The 27057-nt window shown below is 37.7% G+C and overlaps 1 protein-coding gene across 5 annotated transcripts in view; it reads left to right on the top strand.

Annotated features, from left to right (window-relative positions):
* Positions 1-26518, top strand: part of OSBPL9 (oxysterol binding protein like 9) — a 60814-nt gene extending 34296 nt beyond the window's left edge. For 3 of the 5 annotated variants that reach the window (XM_065071060.1, XM_021294923.2, XM_065071063.1), the window contains 20 exons: positions 626-721; positions 1992-2039; positions 7289-7318; positions 7924-7974; positions 12205-12243; positions 15172-15265; positions 15799-15900; positions 17871-18030; positions 18715-18827; positions 19101-19219; positions 20623-20708; positions 20955-21129; positions 22576-22660; positions 22916-23026; positions 23399-23462; positions 23573-23713; positions 24565-24643; positions 24989-25080; positions 25523-25658; positions 25756-26518. In XM_065071060.1, coding sequence (XP_064927132.1) covers positions 626-721; positions 1992-2039; positions 7289-7318; positions 7924-7974; positions 12205-12243; positions 15172-15265; positions 15799-15900; positions 17871-18030; positions 18715-18827; positions 19101-19219; positions 20623-20708; positions 20955-21129; positions 22576-22660; positions 22916-23026; positions 23399-23462; positions 23573-23713; positions 24565-24643; positions 24989-25080; positions 25523-25658; positions 25756-25830 — 1896 coding nt within the window. In that variant the 3' untranslated portion in view covers positions 25831-26518. The remainder of the gene's footprint in view (positions 1-625; positions 722-1991; positions 2040-7288; positions 7319-7923; positions 7975-12204; positions 12244-15171; positions 15266-15798; positions 15901-17870; positions 18031-18714; positions 18828-19100; positions 19220-20622; positions 20709-20954; positions 21130-22575; positions 22661-22915; positions 23027-23398; positions 23463-23572; positions 23714-24564; positions 24644-24988; positions 25081-25522; positions 25659-25755) is intronic. The other 2 variants (XM_065071061.1, XM_065071062.1) reach the window with 1 other exon arrangement.
* Positions 26519-27057: the final 539 nt, after the last annotated feature.

Here is a 27057-nt window from a genome sequence, read left to right as displayed (position 1 = left end):
GATACTTTGTCCTTGTTAGCATACGTGCAACAAAATGTAAGATATCAACTATAGTGGCAAGGATGCAAATCCCTATAGCTGTAAAGGAACTAGGGCAACCACGAATAAGAATTTTGAATTTTTCAGCTCAAAGGTATGTCCATATTTATGAAGAGATTTAGCACTTGTTAGTTCAGTTCTCAGCTAAGAAGCTGTGCATTGAGTAACATTGTTTGAAGTGTGAACAGTCATCCAACGGGGTATAGTTTTGTTGTCTTAACTGAGATGTAAGAACATGGAATTGCAAGACAGTCTTCAGAAAAAAAACTTGAATTCTCCTTTATATTTTCCAAAGAGACTTTAATTAGTGTAATTTAAGGGGATTTGTTCAATTACAAGTAATGAAATACTCGTGTGTGATGATTATACCCCCACTGAAAATGTGTAGCAATTTACTGTTACTGATTTAGCTGCAAAGAGAAGACAAATGTGTTCAGCTGTGTGCTTGTGTTTGCACATGACAGGGTGAGAGCCAAGGCAACATTTTATCAGTCGGTTGACAGGCAAAACCATATTTTTGTTACCTTTTTTCCTCCTCTGAAACTCTGATTAGATATTTGAATGTTATTTATTTGTTTATATCTAGGGTGTGGATTCAGGATTTGTTCCCAGCGTTCATGATTTTGACAAAAAACTCACCGAGGCTGATGCTTACTTGCAGATCTTGATAGACCAGCTGAAGGTATGGTAACTTAACTGGTGTGTTTACTGTTTTGAAAGTCAGCTTGTCAGCGTGGACTTCAAGGTCTGGCTGAAAGGAAGCTCAACAGAATGACAGAGTTATGTTTTATGCTTGCCACATGTTCTGGTAGATGTGGGTTGCAGAGAGAGCACATCTGGCCGACTGTGAAGGAGAGAAAACATACCTTTTTTACATATGAAATTTGCTGACGATACAATTTTATTTTCTCTTTTTCACTGGCTTAGGGTGATATATATGTTCTAACTACTTCTGAAATAAAGAGACTTTTACTAGAAGTATAAAAATTAAAAGTTAAATGCTAAGAGCTGAAATAAGCTGAAAATGGCTCTCTCATAATAGAACTCGGGATTGAGTTAAAAAATTAGAATAACTCAAACAGATTCTATAAAATGGTTTACGATGGCTGAAACATTCTTTTGCATGTATAGCTTAATGTAAATGGCACAGATAACTTAAGTTTAATTTTAAAATGTAATTAAGTCATTGTCTTGCTCATGGGATTTTAGAAATTATCTTGAAAATTTTGTCAAGTAATATGTAACTACAGTTGCGGATAGTTCCTGACTTTGTTGCGGTAGTGATAGATAATCTGCTCTTTGTCCTTGAGTGAAAACATTCTGTAGAAAGTTTGTACAAATACAGTTCTTTTGCACTTTGTATGTGTATTTTAAGAGTAGATGGGAAGGTGAGGAATGATGGAGTTACATCTCTCAGTACTCACATTATTGAGAAAAACAGTTTTTGCTGCTGGTTAGGACACTTTTCCCATGACTCAGCAGGTTAAAACTGCTGTTCAGAATTGCTTCAGTTCTGCTGGTTTGGACTTTTTTATTTATTTATTTTTTTAATTCTGATATAATGGGCAAGTATTGCATGGAGGATATTCAGCAAAAATTCAGTTGCAGAGAGGGGGAAGAGCATATCAACACAAATGGAGGTAGGCAAAAGAGCCAAAATGTAAAGCTAAGCTGCAAAGACTTGATCAGGAGTTACCTTTGTCTCCCACACCAGAGCCATCTACCACACTTCACTGACAGTATTTAAGTCTTTACACCTTCTAAGTGTGATTTCAGGCTGAGGGGACAAGGTATAGGAATTAATAATGAAAGAAGAGTGAATCTGAGGATGGACAGAGACCAAGATTACAGTCTTATTAAATGCTTTTGGGCTTGAAAATGTGGTGTTTCTAGCTGATAATATTTGAAAAAATAACACTTCCAGTATTTTCACAAGTATCTCTTTCTTTTAGCTCTTCGATGAAAAACTCCAGAACTGCAAAGACGATGAACAGAGAAAAGCAAGTACATTTTGTCTTAAATATTGCTTATTTTGCTTAACTGGATGGCTTTGTGCATCAATTGCTATAGTCTCTAGAGATTTAAAGTACAGTTGAAATTCGTCAAGTTGTCAAAATCAGTTAAAGCAATATGAATAACTAATTACATTATTTGTGTTGTGAATAGGTTGCAAACAGTATTTTTAGTAATACTGGATGCTGCAACATTAAAAAAGGTTTCAGTTTGTAGGAAATTACTCCTCTGTCATCCAACTGTCAAAAACATTTTTAACTTAAGTTTTATGTTTTTTTAATATTTAACAAGGATGAGTGTTTAATGTTTGCAGGAATAGCAAAGCTATTCTGAAGGGAAAAGATAATACTAAGAATCATGTATTTCACATAATCAAATCTGCATTGTGAGTAGTTCTGTGACTGGCATGCTGAATGTTGGAAGTCTGAGAATATCGTAATTCATCCACCTTAGGCAAGGATGTCAAAAATGTAACTTGCTGTGTGGGGAGCACTACTTTTTTAGCGAGGTTGTAATTCGCTGAAGTGTTGTGGGGTTTTTTTGCACCCCCTCCTATTTCATTTCCAAGTCAAGTTTGTAGGTCAGAGCTGAGTCTCTGTGTTTAAGAAAGGCTGGCACGTACCTTCGGTGATGTACCTTCGGTGATTTCTTTGGCAGAAACTAACGTGCTGCCTTTTACACGAATTTGTGTGCTGTGGACGGGAGATTTAATGTTTCCTTATGAAAGATTTGTTACTGAGGAGTTCCTTTTATTTTCAGTAAACACATTAATTTCAACATCATAAAGTAGTGATGGACTTCATCCTAGTTCCCTTCCCCCAGTTTCAGTTGTGAAAAACAAGCTGATGATGTTCTCTCGGTGTTTGATTTCAGTTTTGAACACAGCTTGCTTTCTGTGATTAGTTTACTGCTTTGTAATGGCTGTGACCTTTCATGTGTTATCCATCTTGTTTGATGTGTTATGTGATGTCTTAAGGACTTCACAAGTGATGGTCTTTCTGGAGTTTTTTTGCATGTACAAGCTTTTAAAATAACTTTGAAGTACTGATGTTCTTTGTGTAAGTGTGTTTAATCTGTAGACGACTGTCCAAAAGAGCAAGATCTGAAGATTTTGTATTTCTCCTTCCTTGCTTCTTACTAGGAAGAGTTGTCCTTCAATTTTGACCTCTCTCCAGATGCTACTTTGCAGATCAGGCAGTACTTTCTTTTTCCCTGTGACAGTGCTTCTAGTCCCTGGAGACTTTCCTCATGCTGTGCTGATTTCTTTCTCTATCTCCGCAAGGTATCTACAGAACAGACAGATTGGCTTTAGAGAGAAAGCAGGAGGCTTGTTTAGAAGAGGTCAGCTTCCTCCAGTTTTAAATCTTGATGAGTGTTGCTATTACTATAGATTCCATTTATTCTCTATTAAAAATGAAAAAGACTCGGCAAAGCACTTTTTGATCATGTCTCTTCCTGTACTAAAGCATCTAAGAGGTTTTTTGATACTGTATTTAGCAGTTTTCCTTTTTGTTTATGTTCAGTATCGGACTATGAGCTGAGTGTAACCTGCAGCATGCTTCCATCCAACCCAGAGTTTGTTCCTCTCAGGAAGCAAGATTGATTTATTTGAGTGTTATGTGCTTCCCAATTAGCTGAGTGCTGTTTTCTGCAGCTGTTTATGGCCAGACATCTAAGACATGAGCTTCTGTTTTTGCAAGCATATGGAGCATTGGATGAGCTGGTTCTTAGTTTACAGAATATTTTCTTTTGAAGGTCATGGTATATGGTATAGGTGTTCTGAGATTCTTCAAGGTCTCTTGCATATGTTCTTTCTGACACATGGTAATCTGTTGAACTTGGAAGAAAGCGCAGATACAGACTTAAGGAATTTGAAGACTGAGAAATATTGCGATTATCATTAATTCCCTGTGTTACATCGATACTCCTGGCAGAACTACAACTAGCAATGTATAGCTGGTTCATACTGTCTATACCATAACTAGCAGTGCTACCAGTTTTGCTGAATCTACTGATGGAGTAGAATGTATATATACCATTATGTTGGAAATAAAAGAAGGTGTGTGATCAGAGGGTACTGACGTGTCAAGGTGAAGGCAAGCTAGGGCCTTGCTTTCCTGCAGTGTTAGCAAGAGATTGGTGAGAACTTGAAGTTGACTTTTCTGTGCAGTTTTGTGAAACTGTCCTGACCATATGTATCAGGGAGAATAAAACCATAAGCATTCAAGAGTATCAGAAGAGCAAAGAGGTGTATATTTGGCAGGCTGGAACAAAGCTGACATCACTTAACAAGATTTTGGAGGGAAGCGTAGCCTGCTTAAGCTCCTTGGTTCACAACGAGTACGTTTTGTGGAGTAAGCCCGAGGCTGAGCACATGGATTCAGGAGCTGGCTGCCCCTGCTGCCTCTCATTGCTGGACGAGCTGATCCCTCTGTACTCACATGGTTGTTGAATGAGGCAAAAATCATCTTCTATGAAATAAAATTAGCTTTCTATTGGCTCTCCAGTGGCTTAATAAAAAAATCGGATGTCACGGAGGTGCAAGTAGATAGAGTAGTTTCAGCAGCAGTCTGCAATTTGGTTAGATTAGATATAGCTTGTGGCTGCATTCTGCAAATCTAAGTCTGCAGGAAATTGATGTTTCATTCAAAAATATGTGTATTCATTACCTAAAACTAGGGAAACTATTATATTAAAATTTTATCTTCATCAGTTTTCAAAGAGTAGGGATGTTGAAGAGAGAAAATTCTGATAACTTTTAGTAGTAAATTATAGATTGATTTTATTTTTATTGGTAATGTTTTTTATTTTCAACGTACCTCTTTGATTTCCCTTACAACTTTGTATTTTCTAATTTATCTCTATTCCTTACTTTGATGCAAGCTTATTCTAAGTTTAAACAAAAGACAATAATAAATTTACGAGGATTGCAGCAGCATGTATACCTAACAATGTGGTTCTGTACAGCTGATGAGACGAGATACAAGCATTCTCCTAACTTCTCCAAACCAACCGCTCTTGTAAGCCTGATAAATTTGAGTGGTATCGTCACTAGGTGTCATCCACATTTTTGTTTGTTTTTTTTTTTGTTGTTGTTGGTTTTGTTGTTGTTGTTTTGTTTTCTTCCTCTGTAGTGTCATATCTATCATACGTTTGCATAAGATCTTACAGGGGGAGAGTTCAGACTTTATTTTATGGCTGCTTACATCATCATTCTAGAATAACATGTTGCTCATAAAAATCCAGAGACTTTCATGTCGGTGGTTGCTTTGCCCTGAATACCAGGGCTGATGCTCTTTAGAAGGGTCTTCCCAGGGACTGAGTCTGTCTGACTTGCCTGTATTTATTCTCGTAATTTTGTGTAAATTTTTAAAGACAGTATTCCAGTTCCCTGTACTGTATTCTTGCAAGGTAGCCATACAGCACAAATGTGAGAAATATTGAATTAATGTGTGCTGTTACTAAAGTTGGCCAGCTCACAAATAATTCATTTCCACAGAGGAAAATATTGTGATTGTATAATTTGTGGATAGGCCTTGGAAACCAGGTGTCCTGAGGTTTTTCTCGTTTCAAATCTTCAGTGTGATCTTGGACAAATTCCCTTTTTCTGTACCTATGTGTGAGAATAGCAATATCTTAATCTACTGTTTGAAAAATTACAGATGGCTAGGGGGAAAACAGTGTGACTGAATTACAGTATATGGCTTGACATCACTGTCAGATTTTCAGCAAATATTGTATCAGTGAAGGGAATGAGATACTAAGTTACTTGGTGTGTAAATACTCTATACCACATTGGGGAAAAAATACGTAAAGAATAATCAAAAGTGCTGACAGCTGCCTACAGTTGGCTGTAAAGCTTTGAGGCAGAATGATTTATTTCAGCTGCATAATCTTTCATGTGACAAGATCTGGATGTTTGGGTACATTGCCTATTCTGTTTTGCTGCTAAAAGGCTCAAAACTTCACCACTGTCATACTTCAATGCTTTTTTCAAAATGTGTTCATAAAGTTTGGACTGGAAGTATAGTAGAGACATGAAAAAGAAGACAAATGAATTTTTAGCTGTTGGCATGTTTCTCTGCTAGCAGCAGAAGTAAATATTTTATAAAGTTGTGATATAACATGCCTGATATGCTACTTCGTAGATCAGCATGGTCCAGTCTTTCCAGTGGAAAAGACTGGGGCTGGGTGCTATTAGGCCGCCTCTTGCCAATTAATAATGAAGAAAATCTATAGCATCCTTTGAATAGTATAGAGAAAAGAGCATAACTGAAAAAAAATTCCCCAGGTATTGGCTGGGAAGCCATCAGTGCATTTTTTTTTTTTTTTTTTTTTTTTTAATTTAAATCCACAAGCTGAGACTATTCATTTCTGTGGATCTGGAGATGCGTGATGCTCTCTTACAGTGTAGAATTGGGTTTGCAGTGCTGTGTGAGGAAAAAATGTCCCTTTACACACTTCCGTTATTCAAGATTCATAAAGGCTGTGACTCAAGTCACATGAGACTCATATTAATCAAAACAAAGAGGTCCTGTAATTGAATTCGTAGAGGTTCCGTGCCGAGACCAATTTAATAATTTTGCCTTCTGCAGACAGAGCCAAGGACATCAACAGGATGCATATGCCTCTTAGGTTGTGCTTCTGTGTAAAGCGGCATGCAGATGCCTTTTGCATGCCTGAAGTGCAATTCCACACAGGAAATCTTTTAAGAACCAGTGTTTCTAGATAAAATTAAGTAGGCAGATTTCCAGATGCGCTTTCACTGGAGGCTTGGAAAGAGCAGAAACATGTGTGCACTGTTATTTTCCATGATTTTTTTTTAACTTTGCTTAACTGCATATGTTTATTGTACTTGGATGATGGTAATTTCAGGTAATATTGATTGTTGGAATGTTCCACCATTCAGTACCCTATATAAGGGTACAAACTGAACTTAGAGTGAATCTTTGTATCGTATGTTGGTTTTGATTGTGCTGTGTAAAACCAAAGTGTAGACTGGGTAAATATGCATAATGTCACTAATCAAAAATTCCTTATTTTGTCACCTTTAAGCTTTACTTGTCAGTTTGACTTCTGTCTTGTCCATTATAAAATTAAAATTGTGTTTATACAGAAACAATCTTTAGCATATAGGTTGCTTTTTTTTCTCCTATGTCAACTTAAATGTAGTGTTCGTACAGTCAAACTAGATGCTGGAAGAGCTGTATTTAACCATACTATTTTTATTTTACAGAAAATTGAAAGTCTCAAAGAAACAACCAGTGTAAGTCTATTTAATTTTTATATCTATGATATATAGATTCTGAAATTCACCTTATTTTCTTGAGAAAGTTTGTAAAGCTTTTTGCAGAAAAGTGGGAATCCATACGAGGTTCAACCGTGTGATGGCAGAGGCAGCCTGGTTCTGGTGCTGTATTCTGATTTATGTCCGATTTATGGGATCATAAAATCATAGAACAGTTGAGGTAGAAAGGAACTCTGAAGGTCTGTAGCCCAGTCCCATGCTCAGGGGACAGAGCAGGTTGCCAAGGACCAAATCTAGTTGTTGTGAGTAACTCTAAGGATGGAGGCTCTACAGCCTCTCTGGGAAATCTGTCCCAGTGTTTAAGCATCCATAGAATAAAACAGAGTTTTCTTATGTGTAAGATGAATTTCCTCTATTTCAATATATGGCCATTGCCTGTTGTCCTGTGTGTTCTCTCTGGAAAACAGAGCGGGGAAGGGAAAGTAAGGGTTCTACAGAAGTGAGTGTCCGTTTAGTTCTCACCCAATATTGCAGTTCGTATTCTGTGTAATAATAAAAATACTTGTAAATACCAAATATTATAGTAACACAAGGTTTTTTTCCTGTTATTTTTGTTTTCTTAGAGCATGGTAGAGTCAATAAAACACTGCATTGTGTTGCTACAGATTGCTAAAGTAAGTACACTGTAAATATTTTGAATTTTAATTATATTAATTAAAATTTAATTGTTAATCTGTGTGAAAACAATTGAAATCTAAACGTGCTTTCTGTATGATCCAGGAGATATATAGACAGATGTAAATGGTATAAATTGATTTATGCTGCTATTTTAGTGAAGCTTCTGAAGTACTGAGTTCCATAGCAGTCAGCCCTGTTAATATTCATGGTAACAGTTGTGTTGGTAACAAAGCTTTGATTTTGAGCTAAACTTTCGTTTGCAGAGTTTGCTATTAGACTAAATAAGAACACCAACAAACGTAAGGGTGACAGAATAGAAACTTAACAAAACCCTTATTTCTGCTTCATTTAAGAGTGTAGCTAACATAAATAGAAAAAGGGAAGGGTGTGATGCTAATAACCTAAGTTGGTTTTACAAGGTTTTTAATAAGTCTAAAGTTCATGATGACGTTGGAACTTCTTGAAGTAAGAATTGTTTTATTTGGGTATGCAATATGGGTAATGCACTTATGCTTTTCACTGAAATATTTTGTTACTTTTTAAACTTTAGTGAGATTTGGGGCGGGGTTTTTTGTCGAGTACTATATTTGGGATATGTTAGTTACAGGCTCGTGATTTGTAACTTGAAACCAAAGTGAAGGAAGATGGTGTTTTGCAAACAAATTAATTTGTGGTACTGTCAGAACATAATGCTGAATTTAATGAATTCTGATTTATTCAGAAATAGGCTTAAGTTATTCAGGTTTTTTCTCGAGTCTAGATAATCTTTTTTCTTTTTGTAGCTTTCAAAACAGTACTGCTCTTTGCCTTCATTCTAGATGCCTGATACGTTGTGAAAAATTTTGCAGCCAGTGAAAAGTGAAGTATTTAGAACCTTGTAGGATCAGCAGTTATTCACTAGAAGGCTCAGTGCATATTGGGTGAAATTCAAATTTCAGGCAGTAGCTTAAAAATTCTGAAGAAAAGGTGCATTAGTTAACGGGTTTATATAAAACCAAAACCATTTTGCAAGTAGTAAGATACATTGAAAGAGTTTTGTGCCACATGATTCCAGAGCTAGAACAGTCTCTATTTAACATGCAGTGATACTATTTGAATAATTCATTGTCACGACAGCGAGAAAAGCCTCGTCAGTACTTCGTAATTTGCTGTTGTTTAGTACTGGGTATATTTAGAATTGTTTTGGTACAGTGAAACCGGTAGACTGTATTGTCATTCTTTGGGGATTTGGTAGAGTCAATTCTAGATAGATGAGATGGCAATGTGCTGGTTTTCTTATCCTGCTGTGTGTGACTTGCTGTATTAAGTTAGCAGTTAGAGAAACCCTGTGCAACGAATGACTTGCTCATTAGTGTAGAAGTGTATTTAATAGGTGTTATTTGCAGAGGTTTAATTCCTATGAAATTTTGTTCTTTTCTTATAAGCTCTGCTATGTAATTAGCAAATCTGAAAGAGCAGAATTATAATCTGCTTTTCAGGTTCTTGCTCAAAGCTGGTAATAGGTGGCCAAGTTAGCTTTATTGTTTCTATTGAATATCAAATTCCATTTCTGCTATGGGAAAGTTTATTGAGGGACAGAGAAATATGAGTGCTTAGCTTGTGCTGATGCTAAGCATATTTTGAAGCTCATTAGGTAGTTTGCTGCTAATAGACAAATCTGAACTTGTAGAGGCACTTTTCATCTTTTTTTTAATCGGATTCAGTGCTTTACTAATCCAGCTACCATATTAAACATAAAAGTAGGTGGAATTTGGGTCCCCAAAAATGCTAAAACTTGCTTTGTGTTACACGAAGTCACAAGTCCTTCTTTCAGTACCAGTAAATATTAACCAGTGTAAAGAGGTGGGTTTATCCAATGGGGAGCGGGAATTTTTTTCTAAACCATATCTAAATCTCTTGTAGAAAGATTGAAGGTGGTGTAAATGAGTGGTTTATGTCCAGCTAATTGGTAGTTAATCCACATATAGTGAAAAATACCCTCCACAAATCTTCCTGCTATTTTAATAACCTTTATTCCACTTCATCTCTTCATCTTCTTCCTCTCTATCTTAGGCAACTTTACTTGTTGACTACATGACATTTGTTTCCCCCTGCCTGCCCCTTTCTATAAACTGTGTTGGTATCCTGATTTCTCACTGCTGTAGGAAATTAAGAATAGAGGGGGTTTTGCTTTATTTTTACAGTTCTGTAAGTTGGGTGTGTATGAAGCATTATACATGTAAAAGTGTACTGCGTCTGACTGATAGCTTTCTGTTCTCCAGTGGAGAACCTTTTAAGATTCTTCAAGTTGTTTTTCCCAAAGCTGCAAGGCAAGTATGGCTGCTGACTTACAGTGCTGCAAATAAATCATTAACACCACCCCTGCACCTCATTTTTACTTCTACAGTGCCTTTCTCGCTAGGAGACAGACTTCACAATTACCTGCTGGTTGTTTGCATACCTCGAAAATTGTTACCACTTCTCTATACACTCAGAACACCCGTGTTTCAAGTACATGGCCATTTGTTATTTGGATTATTTGGGTACCCTGAGGCAAACATAGTGTTTTTTGGTGGTTTTTGGCTTGTTGTTTGTTTTTGGGTTTTTTTGTAATTTTGTGTTAAGTTGAGTAGTTTGTGGACACTTAAAACAACCTGCCTTAGGACTCGGACGGTGAAATTTTCATTAAACTTACAGTAAATCAAGTGTGTAATTGTGCCACTTGTACTTGGTGACCCAAGGCATTTTCAAAATAATGAAGCAAATACCAGCTTAATAGGCATATGTTCTAACACATACGTTGCTTATCAAAAAGCAATCAAAATAAACGAAGTGGGATGGGTAGGTGGAGCACTTGGTTTGCGTTGTCCCCTTGGTGTGTATGGCAGTTGAAGATGCCCAGCTTTGCTGATGTGTGTGTTGTAAAATACATGTAATGGTCTTAGAAATATGAAAAATATGTTTTATGATGTAGCTTTTATCATTTAAATATTTAGTTTTGCATCTTTTGGCTTTTTCACTTCATCATTTCTGGTCAGTCTTGCCTGCCCAGTTTTGTGGCGTTTCTGCCTTTGTTAACTCCTCAACGTGCCGCGGTGCTGATTGTGCATCACTGGGCTTAGGATAGCAAGCTTCAGTACCAATGCAGCATCTTTGTGTGTTATTTCTTAGGTCTTACAGATGATAGCATAACATGGAAATTTTGTATATTGAAAAATATATATATATATATATATATTTGGACTCGAGTGTTATTCTTCCTTCTTTGTAAGTTTGCAACCCAATGGAGCTCCTTGCCCTTAATGTCATTTTTGTCATCGAAAGCCTTTCTTAAGAAATGTCAACTAGCAGACATGATATTTGAGCAGGCTGTTGCCAACTATGTAAGCTAAGGAAGAATGTATAAAGTATCAAAACATAAGTCTGTAGCAACTTTCATAATACTATTTACAGCTTTTTTTTTTCCCTTGTTCCTCTTAACAACTGGAAATCTGGGGAAATGCTCTGCAGACAACTCTTGAGGTTCACACCGAACAAAGTTATGGATTGGTATAGTGGCTACTATGAACTTTGCAGCCGAAGTGAAAAGATTTGGCTTAGTATTCAGTAAAATCTATACTGTTGCTGGTGCAGTCTTAAATGATGCCAACTGTAGATGGGCGTTAGCTTGTCTGTAGCTCGTGTAATTTCCCCTGATGACGGTTTTGTTCCATGCGTTACCTGCTCTTTCACATATGCTTTTAAGCAAAAAACCCCAAATCCTAAATTGTAAATAATCTCAAAAACATTTTAAAACCTAGTGGATACCAAAAAGCAAAAGTTAAAACCATTTAACTTTAAAAGGCCCTTCTGCCTTTCAAAAGCAAAAGGTGCTTTAGAAAACTTGAGCTGTGTCTTTCGGTTTCCAGGGCGTCACTGGTGCTGCAAACCGTGTTTTGGGGGCTCTTAGCTGTTTGGGAAGAACCTACGTTCTAAAGTATAATTGTGTTCTACAGTGCAGAAAGGATAGTTTTGAAATTGTTGAAGCTTTTGTGGACAGGTCTGTGGAAAACTCTGATCTTCAGAGGTGCGATGACTTATGTATAGAATTGTATCTTCTAAGTTTAGTTACGTTATCACATGATGAGGAATATTTTATGGCTGAAAACGTAAACATTCCTGAGAGAAACTTGCTGTTCTCACTTAACACAGAACTGATAAGTCATGCAAGATTGTTATGTTGATATTTGTAACATTTCTTCCTTAAGGACCAAAATAATGAGGAGAAGCACGCAGATGGACTTATAGTAAGTTTAAATCTAATATTTATCTCCCTTTATTTCTGCAGAATTGTGAACAGAGGCCTGAATTTCCACTCATTTTGCAACATACCTCCTTTCTCTAATTTACTGCTTCAAGTGTCTTATTAAAATCAGAGTCATTAGCTTTGGACGTGGGCTAACACCCTTGCCTTTAGAAAATACAGTGATCAGTTTTCTGCCGAATGTCTCCAATGGCAGTGCTATCGCTGAACACTTAGATGAAAGTCTGCCATGTGAACAGGTGAAAGGGAAATTGTTCGGATAGAAGCAGTTTTGTGTTCCATCTGTAGTATCTTTTTGTGGGAAATAGATCAGCTCTCTGTGTGCTTCCAGTACTTTGTCTCTTCAACACTGCCGCTCATTTGATGTGAAGTTGTATAATGTCTGTTTAAGCAATGTTTCTTCTTTAACATAACTTCTGCCTTTCAATGTAACTTCTGTCATCTTTAGTTTCAGTCGCGCGTGACTTCTCTTTCTTCGTTCTCTTTTTGTCACTTGAGTACATTTCAGATAATTTTAGTAGGAGATTGGTCTCCATAAAACATAAATCTAAAAATCATAGTGTGTTTTGGTTACAGCTGACAGTAATTCCCAGGCTTTATTTGTCTTTCCATTATGCACAGCATTAGTGGTCTGATTTTCTGGTATGAACTTTGGAGTAAAGATGCACATGCAGATTTTTGTTTCATGCATATTGTAAATAAGATGAACAATTACCCTGTGGTTAGTCACGTAATTCAGGTCGTAGTGTCTTGGAGGAGGTTCTGTTGTGTGCCCTGGAAAAGAGGTTCTGCAGCTGGACGCTGCTGCGGGTAGGGGTGGTATGAATGTTAGATCTGCAACGCAGAGACTTCATATAGATATTACAACTTCTAGTCTGAATTTGGTTAGCCACTATTCTAATTATCTGTGGGCTGACTTATACTAGGGAGAAATACCAGGTATTTCTGTAAGACTGTGTTGACCGATGCATCAGATTGTGAAGACTGAAATTTTGATGCTATTGAGGTCAATGTTAGCTTGGGCTAAAGGTCAGGGTTTCACTTTGACTGTATTCCTTCCTAAGTTTAATGTTTGATACCACAGTGGGATGATAATCTTGCTGTTTCTATGTGGCTCGTTTTAAGTTGTTACTAAACTCAGAGTAGGAGAATTTCAGATCTGCCTTCATCTGCTTTGAAACCATGAAGGCAACACCCAAAACATCCAAAAGAAACTTCACACTGCAGCGTGGAGAATTGTTTAAGGATAAGGTTACAACCCTGCATACAAAACCAAAGTTACCTTGGTTTTGGTTTTGTTTGATTTTCCCCCCACCCCACCCCGTCATATTTCTGTATCATATACATTTCTGTATCATATATATTATTAGTTTCCCTAAAACAAAGGGAGAGAGAGATTAGCAATAGCATCCTGTGTATCATAGGACCATCTTGATTTTTATTTTTTGTACTTCTGAAGGTGGAATCATGATTTTAAACCGTGAAATATGTGGGACAGGGACCTACTGTGTTGCATGCATAATTGCACAATCAGTTGAAGTGATGTGTAAGGGATGTTGATTTTATGCTGGAATGCAGTGGAGTAACAGTATATGTACTGTCTTATTTATTTGTATACTAATTAGTAACACCAATGAGAGTGCAGAACAATTTTTATGTCATTTATTTTAAGCTGGAGATTTTTTTAAAGATAAAAGGGAGTAATAGTTTTGTTTTCAATTAAATAAATCCTGTGTTATAAAAAAAATAATTAAAATCTTCACTGATTTTTAATGTAGGATAAATTTCAGAATTGCAGTTAAGCAAGAGGAGGAGGCAAGACAGAAGTCATCTTTTAGTAGGAAAATGGGAGGAAGGTTAAAATGACTGTTTCCCTCAGTCTGCATGCAAGTAGTCATTAATAGATTAAAGAGAGGGAAGGACAGTTGGAAACTCTCTTTCTACTGTTTTAAATATTGATTTAAAAAGAGGACAGGAATAAACATACTGACTAAATGTAAAGGCAAAGCTCATCTACATTTTTTAAAAGCAGAACCTTTATAAAGTAGAACTCTATATTGTATGACCTTTCCGTGCTTAATATTCTTCTATAAAGCACAGCAGCAAGATTTCCTAACAAATTGAAGCAAAGATTTTTGTAGTTCTGATGCAGATCAATGGTTTTAAATTACAAATAACAAAATTACAGGCCAATGAAGCAAGGCAAAATCATGCTATCTGGGGTTAAAAGACATTGCAATTTAGTTTTCCAAGAGGCTTGTTGTATAAAAGCCAAGAACCTATCCTGAAGTTGGTGGCTTCTGTGAGTCTTGGGTCAAATCGGTGCTTCATTTTCTAAGTACCCACCTTCATAAGTAGATTGAAATGTCCTTTCCTGGAGATGCACTGAAAACTGTCACCTTGCATTGAAAAGAGTTTTGGCAGCAAAGCTACTTCCTGGCTGTAAGCATGCTGATGATTCTTGGTTTAATTTATGGGTAAATTTATTAATTTACTATGATCTGGACAAATTAATTTTTGAAAAAAAAATTAAAAATACAGATTACTTATCCTAATTTTTGCCAGATAATTTGTATCTACCTTTCCACTGTTTGCATGCAGTATTTATTAATGGACATTGGAATGAATACCAGAAGCTAGAACTTGAAATAAGGATTCTTTGTAGGACAATTCAAATCTGTATCAAATTCAGTTTAGTGTAAAATTTGTGTAAAGGATTAAAATATTACCATTTTGAAAGTATTTCTCATGTCCTCAACTGTCAATTTGTGTTTAACTTTCTCTCTCTCTCAGGAATTTGCTGTCTTGCATCTGGGCATTTCTTGTGCTCACAATGTTCTTGCTATCTATGCTTTATTTTTTTATTTTAAACTGAGGGGGGAAAAAAGTGCTTTTCTTTCTTTTGTCTCAGAGCACCATAAACCCTGTTGACGCGGTTTATCAGCCCAGTCCTCTGGAGCAGTCGGTGATCAGCACGATGCCTTCCCAAGCGGTGATACCTCCAGGTATGGTGTGCAGAAAGAACCTCCGTGGGAATACTCTGGAGCAGAGCAGGGTGCAGCTGCAATCCAGATGTTGGGCTGCGGAACAGTGGGCGGCTTCTGTGCCACCCATGCAGTACAGGTGCAGTTAGTGGTGCAAAGGAAGGGAGAGGAGCAGGTGTGGAGCTTCGCCAGCCCCCAGGTAAATCTACCCTTAGTTCTGTGGATAAGATGGTATATTTTATCATACTTGCTCTAAGTTACTAGCTTACATTTCTAATATACTTTCTTAAAATAAATGAAACTATAATTTTCAGAAAACATACATACTTTCTAGCTAAATAACTGCATTTTTTAAAAGCCATCTTTGCTTAATAGTAAAAAAGAGCTAGATAATAATGACAGAAACATTTTTTCTGTCTGAATGGCTTTAATAGAAAAGGATTCAATTTTTGAAAGTGAGGTGGAATAATGTGGAATCTCCTTCCCAACAAAAGTTATAGTTCTCGTATTCAAATGGAGCTTTTGGGTTTAACGTATCAAAATATATCCCCTAGAACCTGCTCAGTTGTGCAAGTCAGAGCAGCGACCCTCATCTTTGCCAGTGGGACCTGTAGTAGCATCGCTTGGAAATCAGACTCCAACACCAAATAGTACAGGTATGGTTCTGTGTAACTGTCTTATTGAAGTATAAGAAACAAAACCCGAATATATATACTTATCTGTAACCCACTGTAATTAGCTATTAAGATAACTTTGTATTGGCCTACATATGTGTTGCTATGTGTTGCTTTTAATCAACATATATTACAGTGTTGTGTTAATTATTTTGCTCTTTCTCCCCACTATGGATACATAAGACACAGGAGTATTACCAGCTTCTTTTCTTGTGTCCATCAGTGCAACCTGCAGTAGTCAGCGCAAGAACTTTGCAGTTAGCACGTCATGTCTCCCTCTTAAATAATAGCATTCATTGGACTACAATAGATGCCTTGAAGCAAAAGTTGCTATAATTATCTATTTACAATTCCTATGCTATTTTAAGGTCTTTTTAAAACCATAGCTACATACTTAACATATTTTTAATTGATTTCTCTGCATTGACTGTCACTTCCTGATCAGTTGTGTCGATTATATTGTCTAATCATGTTAAAACTCTTTCAGCTCCCTCCCAAGTTTTTTTCTAAGCTTGTATGTAAATGATTTTGTTGGTAATGGATTACTACCCTTCCTTCCCAGAACACTAATATGTGTTTTAAACAGTATTTGCCCCATCTGACGGAAAGTTTGGGTTTTTTTAGTCTTACTCTAAGCATCTGATCTTCTAGACAGTTTCTGATGATTGTTGTGTAATGACCTCTGCTGTGCCTTAAACCCCCACAAAAGGTCTGTGTCAGTGTTAACCTGGTTTGTCTTTATTGCTATGACTTTTTGGAAAAATTGTGAGTTAGTAGTGAGACAGGATTCACATAACCCGTTTTAGAAACCATATCCATTAGATTTTGTCACAAATGTATTTGTAGGTAAATTGGAAAGAGATGGTTTGGATAAGTAGGATACAAGTTGAGTGAAAACTGGCAGGACTGCGAGGCTCAAGGTTTGCGATCAGCTGTGTGAGATCCAAATGGCAACCAAGTGACTATTTGGTGTTTCTCAGGGGTTGATACTGGGTCCAGTACTGCTCAGTGTCTTGGATGACCTAGACATGGACCTTGCCAAACTGGGAACAACAGTCGATAGGACAGAGCTCCCATTTGGAGGAGCTGTGACTGACTGGGGAAGTGGACTGACAGAAACCTCGTGAAGTTTGGTGAAGGCAAATGCCAGGTCCTCCAGCCAGCTGCCCTCAGCCTGCCCTCTTGCACCGGGTTAGCTGCAGCTTGGCTGCTACAAAGACATGGACCACCAAGACCTGGAAGTTGAGGCCCATGATGTACTTAGAGGCTGACAGAGCTGGGTTTGTTCGGCACTAGGAAGATCAAGCTAAAGATGGATGTTACTGCTGTCTTCTGCCAGCTTTTGGGAGGGTATGAAGTAGATAGAACTGGGCTCCTCTTGAAGATGTGCAGCAAAAGAATGAGGCAGTCAGCGCAAGTTGTAAGAAGAGAAATTTCTGGTAGATATTAGGAAATGTTTTTGTTTTATGGTGAGGGTGATCAAACTTCGAAATAGGTTCTCCATAAAGATTTTGGAATCATCTTGGGAAGTATTTAAAACCTGTTTGGATGTGATTTTGAACAAACTAGTATAACTTTGAAGTTATCTGAGGCTCAAGTGAGGAATTGGACCAGATGACTTCCAGAGGTCCCTTCCAACATAAGTCATGCTATGAATCTATACAAGTTTTCAATATTGTTGTTTTGCCTTTAATCAACAGCTTTGGGGAAAACATCCTTATACTCTACTGTTTTTCTGTGTTCTTGATTTTCCTAGTGACCTTTCTCTTGTTATCTGTTAAATGAAACTGAATGTGAACCTGACTAAGCGTCACTTCTAATTTCGTAAGGTATCATACCTTCTGAGTTCATGTTGGTCTTGATTGATTTGAACCATCTTACTCATAAGTTAGAACTGGTGGATTTTAAACTTGTTTGTTTTTGTTAAATCTGTAATTTTTACTACTTCATAGGAAGTGGGCAGTCAGCACCTAGCAGCAGTCTCACTTCTCCAAGCCATGTCAACCTGTCTCCAAACACAGTCCCAGATTTTTCTTACTCAAGCAGTGAGGATGAATTCTATGATGCTGATGAATTCTATCAGAGCAGTTCTTCTCCAAAGCGATGTATGGAGTAAGTAGCTAAATGTGTGCAGTGCGTGCTGAATACAGTTTTTACCTACAAGGGCATGGCTTAGCTGCTTGTAGAAGTTAGTTAAGCTAAATAAGCAAATAAGCCACATCAGTTTAAAAAAAAAATGGCAGAGCGAGGCAAAAAAGCCACTCTGTGTTACAGAATAAGATGAGCCCTTCCTGCAGCACAGTCATCTGTGAGGGATGCACTTTCCTCCTCTGCTCCTTCCTATTCCATCAGGTATATATGTTGGCAAAATTCTAACGTAAACCAAGTTTAGGAAGCAACCAGCTCAGAGATTTAATTTGAGACCATGAAGTATTTCATATGCATTTGTTGCAGCTTTTGGTAAATAGGCGATTTCCTCTCACATCTACCAAAATTTTTTTTTTAAGTTGACGGCCTTTCATAAAAATCCCTATTTATTCTTCTTAATTTTAAGAGATGCTACACATTTCAAAGAGGAATTAGTCAGCTGTTTTATGCTTTCAGATTGTTGTTATCTTAGACTGCAGGGTTTCCCATTTGATCAGCTACGGTCCATTTTAAGTTTTCTGTGAATTAGCACATATATTGATGTCTGTCAGTAAACTCCTTGGGGAACTGATGGCTATGTATATCAAATTATAATGATTTGTTCTGAATTAATTCACTGAATTTGGGGAATTTATGACTCTTCTTCAGTTCTTCAGGGTCTGCTGCAGTCCTGACTCGGAGCAGCACAGGAAGTAGCATGAAACGTCCAGATACCACAGAGTCCCTCAATTCTTCCATGTCTAATGGGACAAATGATGCTGGTAAGTGACTGCCTGAACTTTCATGAGGAGCTCTTGATTGTTAATCTCTGTGTAAACTCTGTCAATATATGTATGATCATGTATATATGACAAGGTACTTATGGAAAGTGATTTGTCTACTGTTTCTTTGCTAATGGAAGACTGTTGAATTGTAGGATTTAAGCACCTTACATTTATAAATAATATTGGTTTGACAGCTAATATAACATGCTAATTAAATACAGTCTGTCTTTGAAGGTTTAGAGAAAAACAAAAGCAATTTGGTCTTTCTAGATCTCTTTGATCCTCCTGATGATCAAGATGATGATGGGGAAGGAGAATCAGTGGAAGAACATAAGAGTGTTATTATGCATCTATTGTCACAAGTTAGATTAGGAATGGATCTAACAAAGGTAAACTTGCTGGCTGTTCATGGGGAAGGGAGCGGGAGTAAAGCCTGAATTCTGTGTAAACCAGTTCAATGTTAAAATAATAATTCATGTTTGTTCTCAGAGCTAGCTAAGCAATCATCTCTCTAGCATGGTATATTTCAATAGGAGTTGTTACTGGGAAGGGAAAAATGCATGCAGAATAAATATATTCAGCTGCTAAAATCTGTTTGGGAAGATAGTTTGCTATTGAAAATAGCTGTTTGTTCTCCTTGGAATGCCTGTAAAGCTGGGATGTCAGGAATGCTGTATGCAGTAGGAATGTTTTTCCTGTCCTTTAGCTTCCTAGAAAAAAAGATCTACAAGATCCCAGTGTTTGTGGACATTCAATAGGACATGAATGAAATAAAAGGGGAAATCAAGCATATAGTGAAATGCTTTGCTTAATTGGTATCTTGTTGAGTAAGTTGCTTGCGTATTTTAAAATGCTGTATGTAGGACTGGCAAGTAAAGAGTTGGATAGATTTTTCTTCAATGCGATTCTATCGTGAGACAGCAACGTGAATAAACAGCATTCTGAAGGTGTTGATCTTTCTAGGCAACTTGGTTAAACTTAAACAAGTAATTCCAGACAGAAAAAGAGTAGGAGAGATTAGTCCTATCATTCATTTCCTTAAGTAGATGACTTTTAACTGTCCAGCCTGGAACTCACAATAGACAATAAAAAGATAAAACCTTTCTGGTGAAAAAGCCAGCAGCTCACAACTAAACTACAGAAGGTTTCTGGCAGTTCTGAATAGGAATTGACAAAAATTTTGTCTATTTTGGGAACTTCTGGAATAGCTGAAAATTACTGATCTCAAGCTGCCGAGCATCATGAACACACGTCTTGTTTGCGTCACTTGAAGTAAACAACAGCAATCGACGGCGCTTTCAAAAGTGGTCTGCACCACACTGAAGCCAACAGCAGATCCATGGGAATGGGACCTGCAAATGCTGTTGGGGAGGAGAAGCAGCAGGGAAAACATTAACCTTCATCTTGATAGAAAGGCACATGAAACAATGGAACTACATGGAATGAGATTCTGACTATAACTGAAAATTGGCGGTGTACATATAGGTGAAATTAAATAATCAGTGTTACTGTAATTAAGAACAGCTTTTGATAAGCTCAGCATGTAGTTGGATATACTCCAGGTGGGACTAAAATATACAGAAGAGACAGTTCCTTTTAGATCTTTGGTTTTATAGAAAATGTGGACTGAGTTGAGTATGTCAGAACACATTGGTCAGTCTGGGAACACAATCAGCTCACGGGCACAGGAGGCCGTGGGTGCTCTGGGTGCTGTTTTCAGCCAGCGTGTAGAATGCTTTTGTGCGGGATGTTAACGTATCTTGAACCATAAGAATTGTTTTTCTTCACCCAGGTGGTTCTTCCAACTTTCATCCTGGAAAGAAGATCACTCTTGGAAATGTATGCTGACTTTTTTGCACATCCGGACTTATTTGTCAGGTATTTGATTTTTAAAGTAGAGCGTTAATCGGTTCTAATATTGTTTATGGCCATGTGGGCTACCAAAAATAAGTTGACAGTTTTGAAGAATATTGTTTGTGTATTGATTAAAACTTGAAAAACTGTCGAAGCAGTCAAATTTCTAGTTGTAAAACAACCAAACATCCAAAAAGCTTTCCTGTGTTTGAGGTACCTGCTTGTATTTCATTGTGCCTGTCCTTCTTTTCTCTCTTTTGGCCCATGCAGCATTAGTGACCAGAAGGATCCGAAGGAACGTATGGTTCAAGTGGTTAAATGGTACCTCTCAGCTTTTCATGCAGGAAGAAAAGGGTCAGTTGCTAAAAAGCCTTACAATCCCATTTTGGGCGAGATCTTCCGATGCCACTGGGTGTTACCAGGCACTGAAGGTGAAGATGATATGGTTAGTTTCTTGTGGTATGTTTTTTGGTGCCTAGAATGCATGCCCGTAATTCCCAAAGCTTCATTAATTTACTGCCTGAAATGACCTATGCTATGTTTAAGTCACAAACTGACAAACTATAGTAATTTCTTAACTGATTCTACCCCCCTCTTCTTTTTCTTTGGGGAGAGGTTTAAAATATCTTGTATAAGAGCATTTGAGCTATTAGTTTTTTTAGAACTATTTGACATTGTACAATTGTTCTCTTTTCTCCTGAACTGTTTCATAGCACTGAGTTCCAAAGTTCTGATTTTTTTTTTCAATAATTTCTCTAAACCTTTGTATTTTAACAGTCAAATTTCTTTTCCTCACTTACAACCTAGAAAGCAGTGCAGTTTTTCCTGTGTACTTAATTCTCCTTTTAAAATCTTATTGTAGGCTTCTCAAATTCTGATTCTGAGCTTAGATAATAGTTGTACATCTATGTCTGGCTATTACTCTTCCTTTTGTACCTTAGTGTGGTGTGTGTGGTGAAGGACACAGTAACAGTAGTTCCACCCTCTTAATCTGAATTCAGCTGCCAGTGTATGAGTTTTTCTCTTATTTGCTCAAGTTTAACGAGACTCAAGATTAATCAGCCTTATGCACATGAACATAGTCAGCACAGTGCCCCACTGATTCTAGAGAAAAGCTCCAGCACATCCAGTGCAGGCTGCTGTGTTTGCTTTTTTTATTGTATTTTTTTTGGTAATACTTTATTTAGGCTTCTCAACTTGGGGGGTTGCAAACGATGATGTGGGAAGTGCTGTTGTGAGATGCTTCATGTGGCTTCACTGTAGTCTGTCTAACCATGTGACTGTTTAGATATAAAACGTATATTTTTTCCAATTTAATATGTTCCCCCCAGTGGGTTTGCTTAGATCTTTCTCTTGTTTCTGGGGTGAATGTTTGGACTCCTGTTTGCTGGCATAGACAGTAGTGTAATTGTGCTTCCATTGCTTCTAGTGATTAATTATACCTTTCATGATTTGCCACGAGACATGAATGTTGTTTTGTGGTTTTGTGATACATATAGTCTGATTAAAATGCATATCAGACTTTCTCAGAAGCAGACATGAAAACTATTTCTGTCACCCATTTTTATTAGTAAGAAATTAAGTGGATTTAAGTATTACTTTATAATTGGGTTTATACATAACTCTTCCAGTTTAACCGTTGTATTTGGGGACATCTCCCTGGATACATTTATACCTAAAAACAAGAGAGTAGAGGCTGTATGTTCTTTAGAAAGCGTCATAGTTTCAGGAGTCAGGATTTATTCCCCTTCGAATTGGCAAACTGGCAAATCTGCTAAAATCTCTGCAATACATTTTTAGAAGCCCTTAAACGTGGAAGCAACTTCTCTTGGAAACACGCAGTGCTTTGTGAACACTGGCAGTGATGAAAACCCTCTCTGTTGTCACACAGGAGCCGGTTTCAGAAGGACCAGTCCCGTGGGTCAGTAAGAGCAACGTGACGTTCGTGGCAGAGCAGGTCTCTCATCATCCTCCAAGTAAGCTGGCGGGCACTGTGCTCAGAGAGGTGGCGTCTGGACAGGAGCGACAGCAAAGTCAGCTCTTGCTTTAAATCTCGGATTTACGTTTTCTCTCCAAATTTAAAAGCTGAAAGTTTTCTCTTAAGCTGTTTTTGTGAGAACAAATTGCAGACTGTTGCCACGTGAGGCCCTTAGAGATATTTCCCGATGATTGAATTTGGAAACAACAGTACTAATGTCTTGCGCTGCTGTTTTTAATACCTTTTTCTTCAGTTTCAGCATTTTACGCCGAGTGTTTTAACAAGAGGATACAGTTCAATGCTCACATATGGACCAAGTCAAAATTCTTAGGAATGTCTATTGGCGTTCATAACATAGGGCAAGGTATGTGTGTGTGAATTTGACAACAGAAGATAAATTTACATTCTGCAACTAGAATTTTTGCAAAAAATATTTAAAGTCATCCTGTTAAATGTAAGCAGTGTTTGGTTTTATGTAATTTGAGTTTATGTTTCTAGGAATCAGTGATTCCTCTTGCACGCTGTGTGCCAAAATCATGTAGGGCCCAGTTTTTCACATAAACGCAACTGTCCCGGCCTCCTCCAGCAGCCGGGCATCTCCGCATCAAAATAAAGCTCAGCACCTTTCCTTTTTATGGTACTTGGGTTTAGTGAATTAATTCAGGAGAAAATTATGAAGAGTTTTGTAGAGGTTTTGCTGGATGTTTTTTAATCTGTTTTTATTTTTCTTTGATAGGCTGTGTCACATGCCTGGATTATGATGAACACTATATTTTGACCTTTCCTAATGGTTACGGAAGGCAAGTAAATGCTCTATTTGGTATTTTCATTTTTAATGCCTTCTCATATTTCATGCTTAAAACTTATCAGGTAAGAGGGTATAAATAAAGACATGTCTTTATAATTGCAGGTCTATTCTCACTGTGCCATGGATAGAACTTGGTGGCGAATGCAGTATTAATTGCTCCAAGACAGGTTATAATGCTTCCATCGTCTTCCACACAAAACCGTTTTATGGAGGAAAGAAGCACAGAATTACAGCTGAAATTTTGTAAGGGGATTTCTTTCTTTAATCTCACTTTTTCTCTACTTAAATGCTGACAATGTTTTTTCAGGACAGTCAGGAGTGTAAAATACTGGAACAGCTCCACTGAGTAACGTAGCTCATGATTACCTGTCCTTAGTGAAAGGAAACCTGTGCAGGCCTGCAGTCTGCTTGTCCTGCTCTAAAATGTTCTCAGCTGTTGACCAAAAGGAATTTAAATTTTCTCCTTCATCATTAATCTCTCCTAAAAACAAAAATACTGAAGCAAGCCTTGTCATACCGCTGTTCATAGCGTGTCATTAAAGCTCTGCTGCAGCTTTTACTGATTTGTTCAGATTGGTGGTTTGGTGCCCAGAGCAGAGAATTCAGTGGAGATTCTCGTCTTACTGGAGATCTGCTGTAACGTCAGCAAGTGGATGCTGACAAAACGAGGTCCAGAACTTGGTTTTAAATCACTTCCCGACACACGTTGTTAGACACCATTCATTGGTGAACTAGTGTTTGTGTTTCCCAGTAGTCCGGGGAAGAAGTTAAAAGTCTGTGGAGCCTTTTAAACTTAACTTGCCACTCTAAATCTGTTTAGAAAGCTGGTAACTAGTTTCCTAAGCTCTAAATGCAGATACAGCCCTAAGGCAAGACCTGTCTTTCTTGGGACAGCGCTGCCTTGTCAGGTTTAGCCAGTTGAACTAATTCATGCAAAACTTCTCTCTTGTAAACAGAACTGTCATCTTTTGGTGATGAACCTTTTGAGGGCTGATATAAATCAGACTGTACAGCAACTAGGATGAAGTTTTGATCTTTTGGCATCTTTCATTTACTGTAATACAACTAAGAAATGACTGTTTCTTTCTATTTAGTTCTCCTAATGACAAGAAAGCCTTCTGCACAATTGAAGGAGAATGGAATGGTGTCATGTACGCTAAATACACAACAGGGGTAAAGCAGCTTTTTTTCTTTTTTCTTTTTTCTCTTTTTCATCAGAAATGGAATATTTGGATTTAAAAGCTTTTTGTTTGTTTTTTAAAAACAAACATTAATAGTTGGGAATTCCTATGAAGCTGCCCAGAAGATCACAAGAATACTGAATTTGGGATTAAAAGTCCTGAATTTACTTTGTTAATTTAGCTTAAGGTAACTTGATTTTTTTTATAGCAAGAAGAGAATCTAAAAAATGATGTGTTTTCATGTATCTCCTGCCAACCAGTGGCTGGAATGTGAGGGTATAGAACTTTTCAGTCTAGATAAAGAACTGATTTTGTTTGTTAAAATCTCACTCTCTAGGAGAATGCTGTCTTTATAGATACCAAGAAAATGCCTATAATTAAGAAGAAGGTAAGGAAATTGGAGGACCAAGATGACTTTGAGTCTCGCTGGTAAGAATTTTAGTTAAACGAGCAAATTAAGACTTTTATTTGTTTGTTAGACCCAAGTTTGCAGTACAGAGTGTGACTCCTGGTGTAAATCCAGCCCCTGCACGGTGGCCTGTGCTCCCTGACAGCCTTTGCTGCAGGACAGAGCCAAGGCACGTGCAGATTGGGTTTTAATGGGGAAGAGCAGAGCTGTAGCTCTTGCTCACATCCTTGTCGAGACCAAATGTTCCAGGGAGGGCCAGAGACCCTCACTGCAGCCTCCACCATCCTGCCAACAGACAGTGCTGCTGTTGTTTAATATATATTGGGTCTTTTCTGGTCTTTTGGTAAGTGAGACCTGCCCAATTCAAACAAATATTGATGAGTAATAGCCAGTCGTAAGTTTCTACAACCTTGTAGCGCTTTGCTGCTATAAAGCAGTCTCCATTCAAATTTCTTTTTTCAGCTTATGGAAAGATGTAACCTACAACTTAGTAATTAGAGACATTGATGCGGCCACAGCTGCAAAACACGCGCTTGAGGAAAGACAAAGAGCTGAAGCCAGAGCCAGAAAGGAGAATGAGACCCCATGGGAAACACGGGTGAGCTTTTATTCAAAACGTGTAAATGCCCTCGAACCTGTGTTCCTTTCCAACCGAGCCGTAAAAAGCTTACATCTGATTATTCCCTTGTTTCTAGTTATTCCATGAAGATGGAGAATGCTGGGTTTACGATGAGCCGCTATTGAAACGACTCGCTGCCAATAAACATTAAGCAGGTTAGAAAACCAGAAAAACATTGAAGCCTTGGCTTAGCAAAGTTTACATCTGATACCAAGAGTCAGCAGTTATCACGTATGTACCGTTCGGAGAACCCGACCCCTCCAACTGCAGTGGTTCCTATCTCAGGGATACTGGACTTACTGGTGCAGATAAGCAATTAAATGAAACAAGGAACGTCTTGGCTGTGCAGTAACTATGTTGGTGTATTCAGGCTTCCAAAGGCGGCTGTCAGAGCCGTTACTGATGCTTCTAAAGCACAGGGAACCTGGGCCGGTGAGGCAGATACACTCTATAACCACTGTGAAGGCCAAGGCATTTGGTATCAGTTGCATAATATTCCTGGGTCCTATGTATTTAAAAAAAAAAAAAGAAACAAAATGCAGGATATCATTTAAATCTAGCTAATGTTTGCAATGTGTAAATATGAAGATTCCTTTGATGGGACAATTTGTTAGAAAACGCTACGTAAATGTTATCTTCCACCTGTATGATAATCAAATCTTTTGGCATTTCAGTGTCTTGCCCAAAATAACTTGGTTATTTTGAGATTAAAATGTAACCATACATAATTCTACTCAATGCATCTTAAAGCTTCATAAAATAGATTTTTCAAACTTATCTTATGGACTTTTTATTTATTTCATAATAAACCTTTGCAGCAAGACTGCTTTTTCAGCTGAGTGATGATCAATTGTGTTATGTTTAAATTATTAATAGTATTTTTTTCCACTGGAATCCTTGCAGCTAAACCTACTTCTTAAAGTAGTTAATGGAGTAGGAGAAGAGCAGAATTTGCAGCACCTACGGTAGAATTTTTCTGGAGTCTCCATCCAGCCTTGCTTCTCTGCCTGCTTGCCAGCACTTCAGGACTCTTTACACTTCTGTGCTTTTTGCTTGAAGTTAAATAATAGTTGAGTAAGTAAGCAGTTACATGTAGCAATCAAACTCTTTTTTTCCACAGTTCAATCTAGCTTTTATTTGACTTTTATCTCAGTTTTGTCTATGTTGTACATAAAACTAAAGAAGCCTTAGGCTTTTTTCGCCTTCCCTCCCACACTGTAACTTCCAGAGCTGTGGAACCATCCTTTGAGGAGACGGGGATGATGCACAGGACAGGCGGAACGAACAGGTGCAGCCCGCAGCGCCAGCCAAGGATGGTCCTGGGGGGAACTCCCTATGCTCCCGCTGGAGTCAGGGCTGTGCCTGTTCTTAATGAACC

This window comes from Columba livia, chromosome 8, assembly GCF_036013475.1.
Source record: "Columba livia isolate bColLiv1 breed racing homer chromosome 8, bColLiv1.pat.W.v2, whole genome shotgun sequence".
NCBI lineage: Eukaryota > Metazoa > Chordata > Aves > Columbiformes > Columbidae > Columba > Columba livia.
Note: the sequence above shows the minus strand (reverse complement) of the source record. Positions and strands in the feature narration are given on the sequence as shown.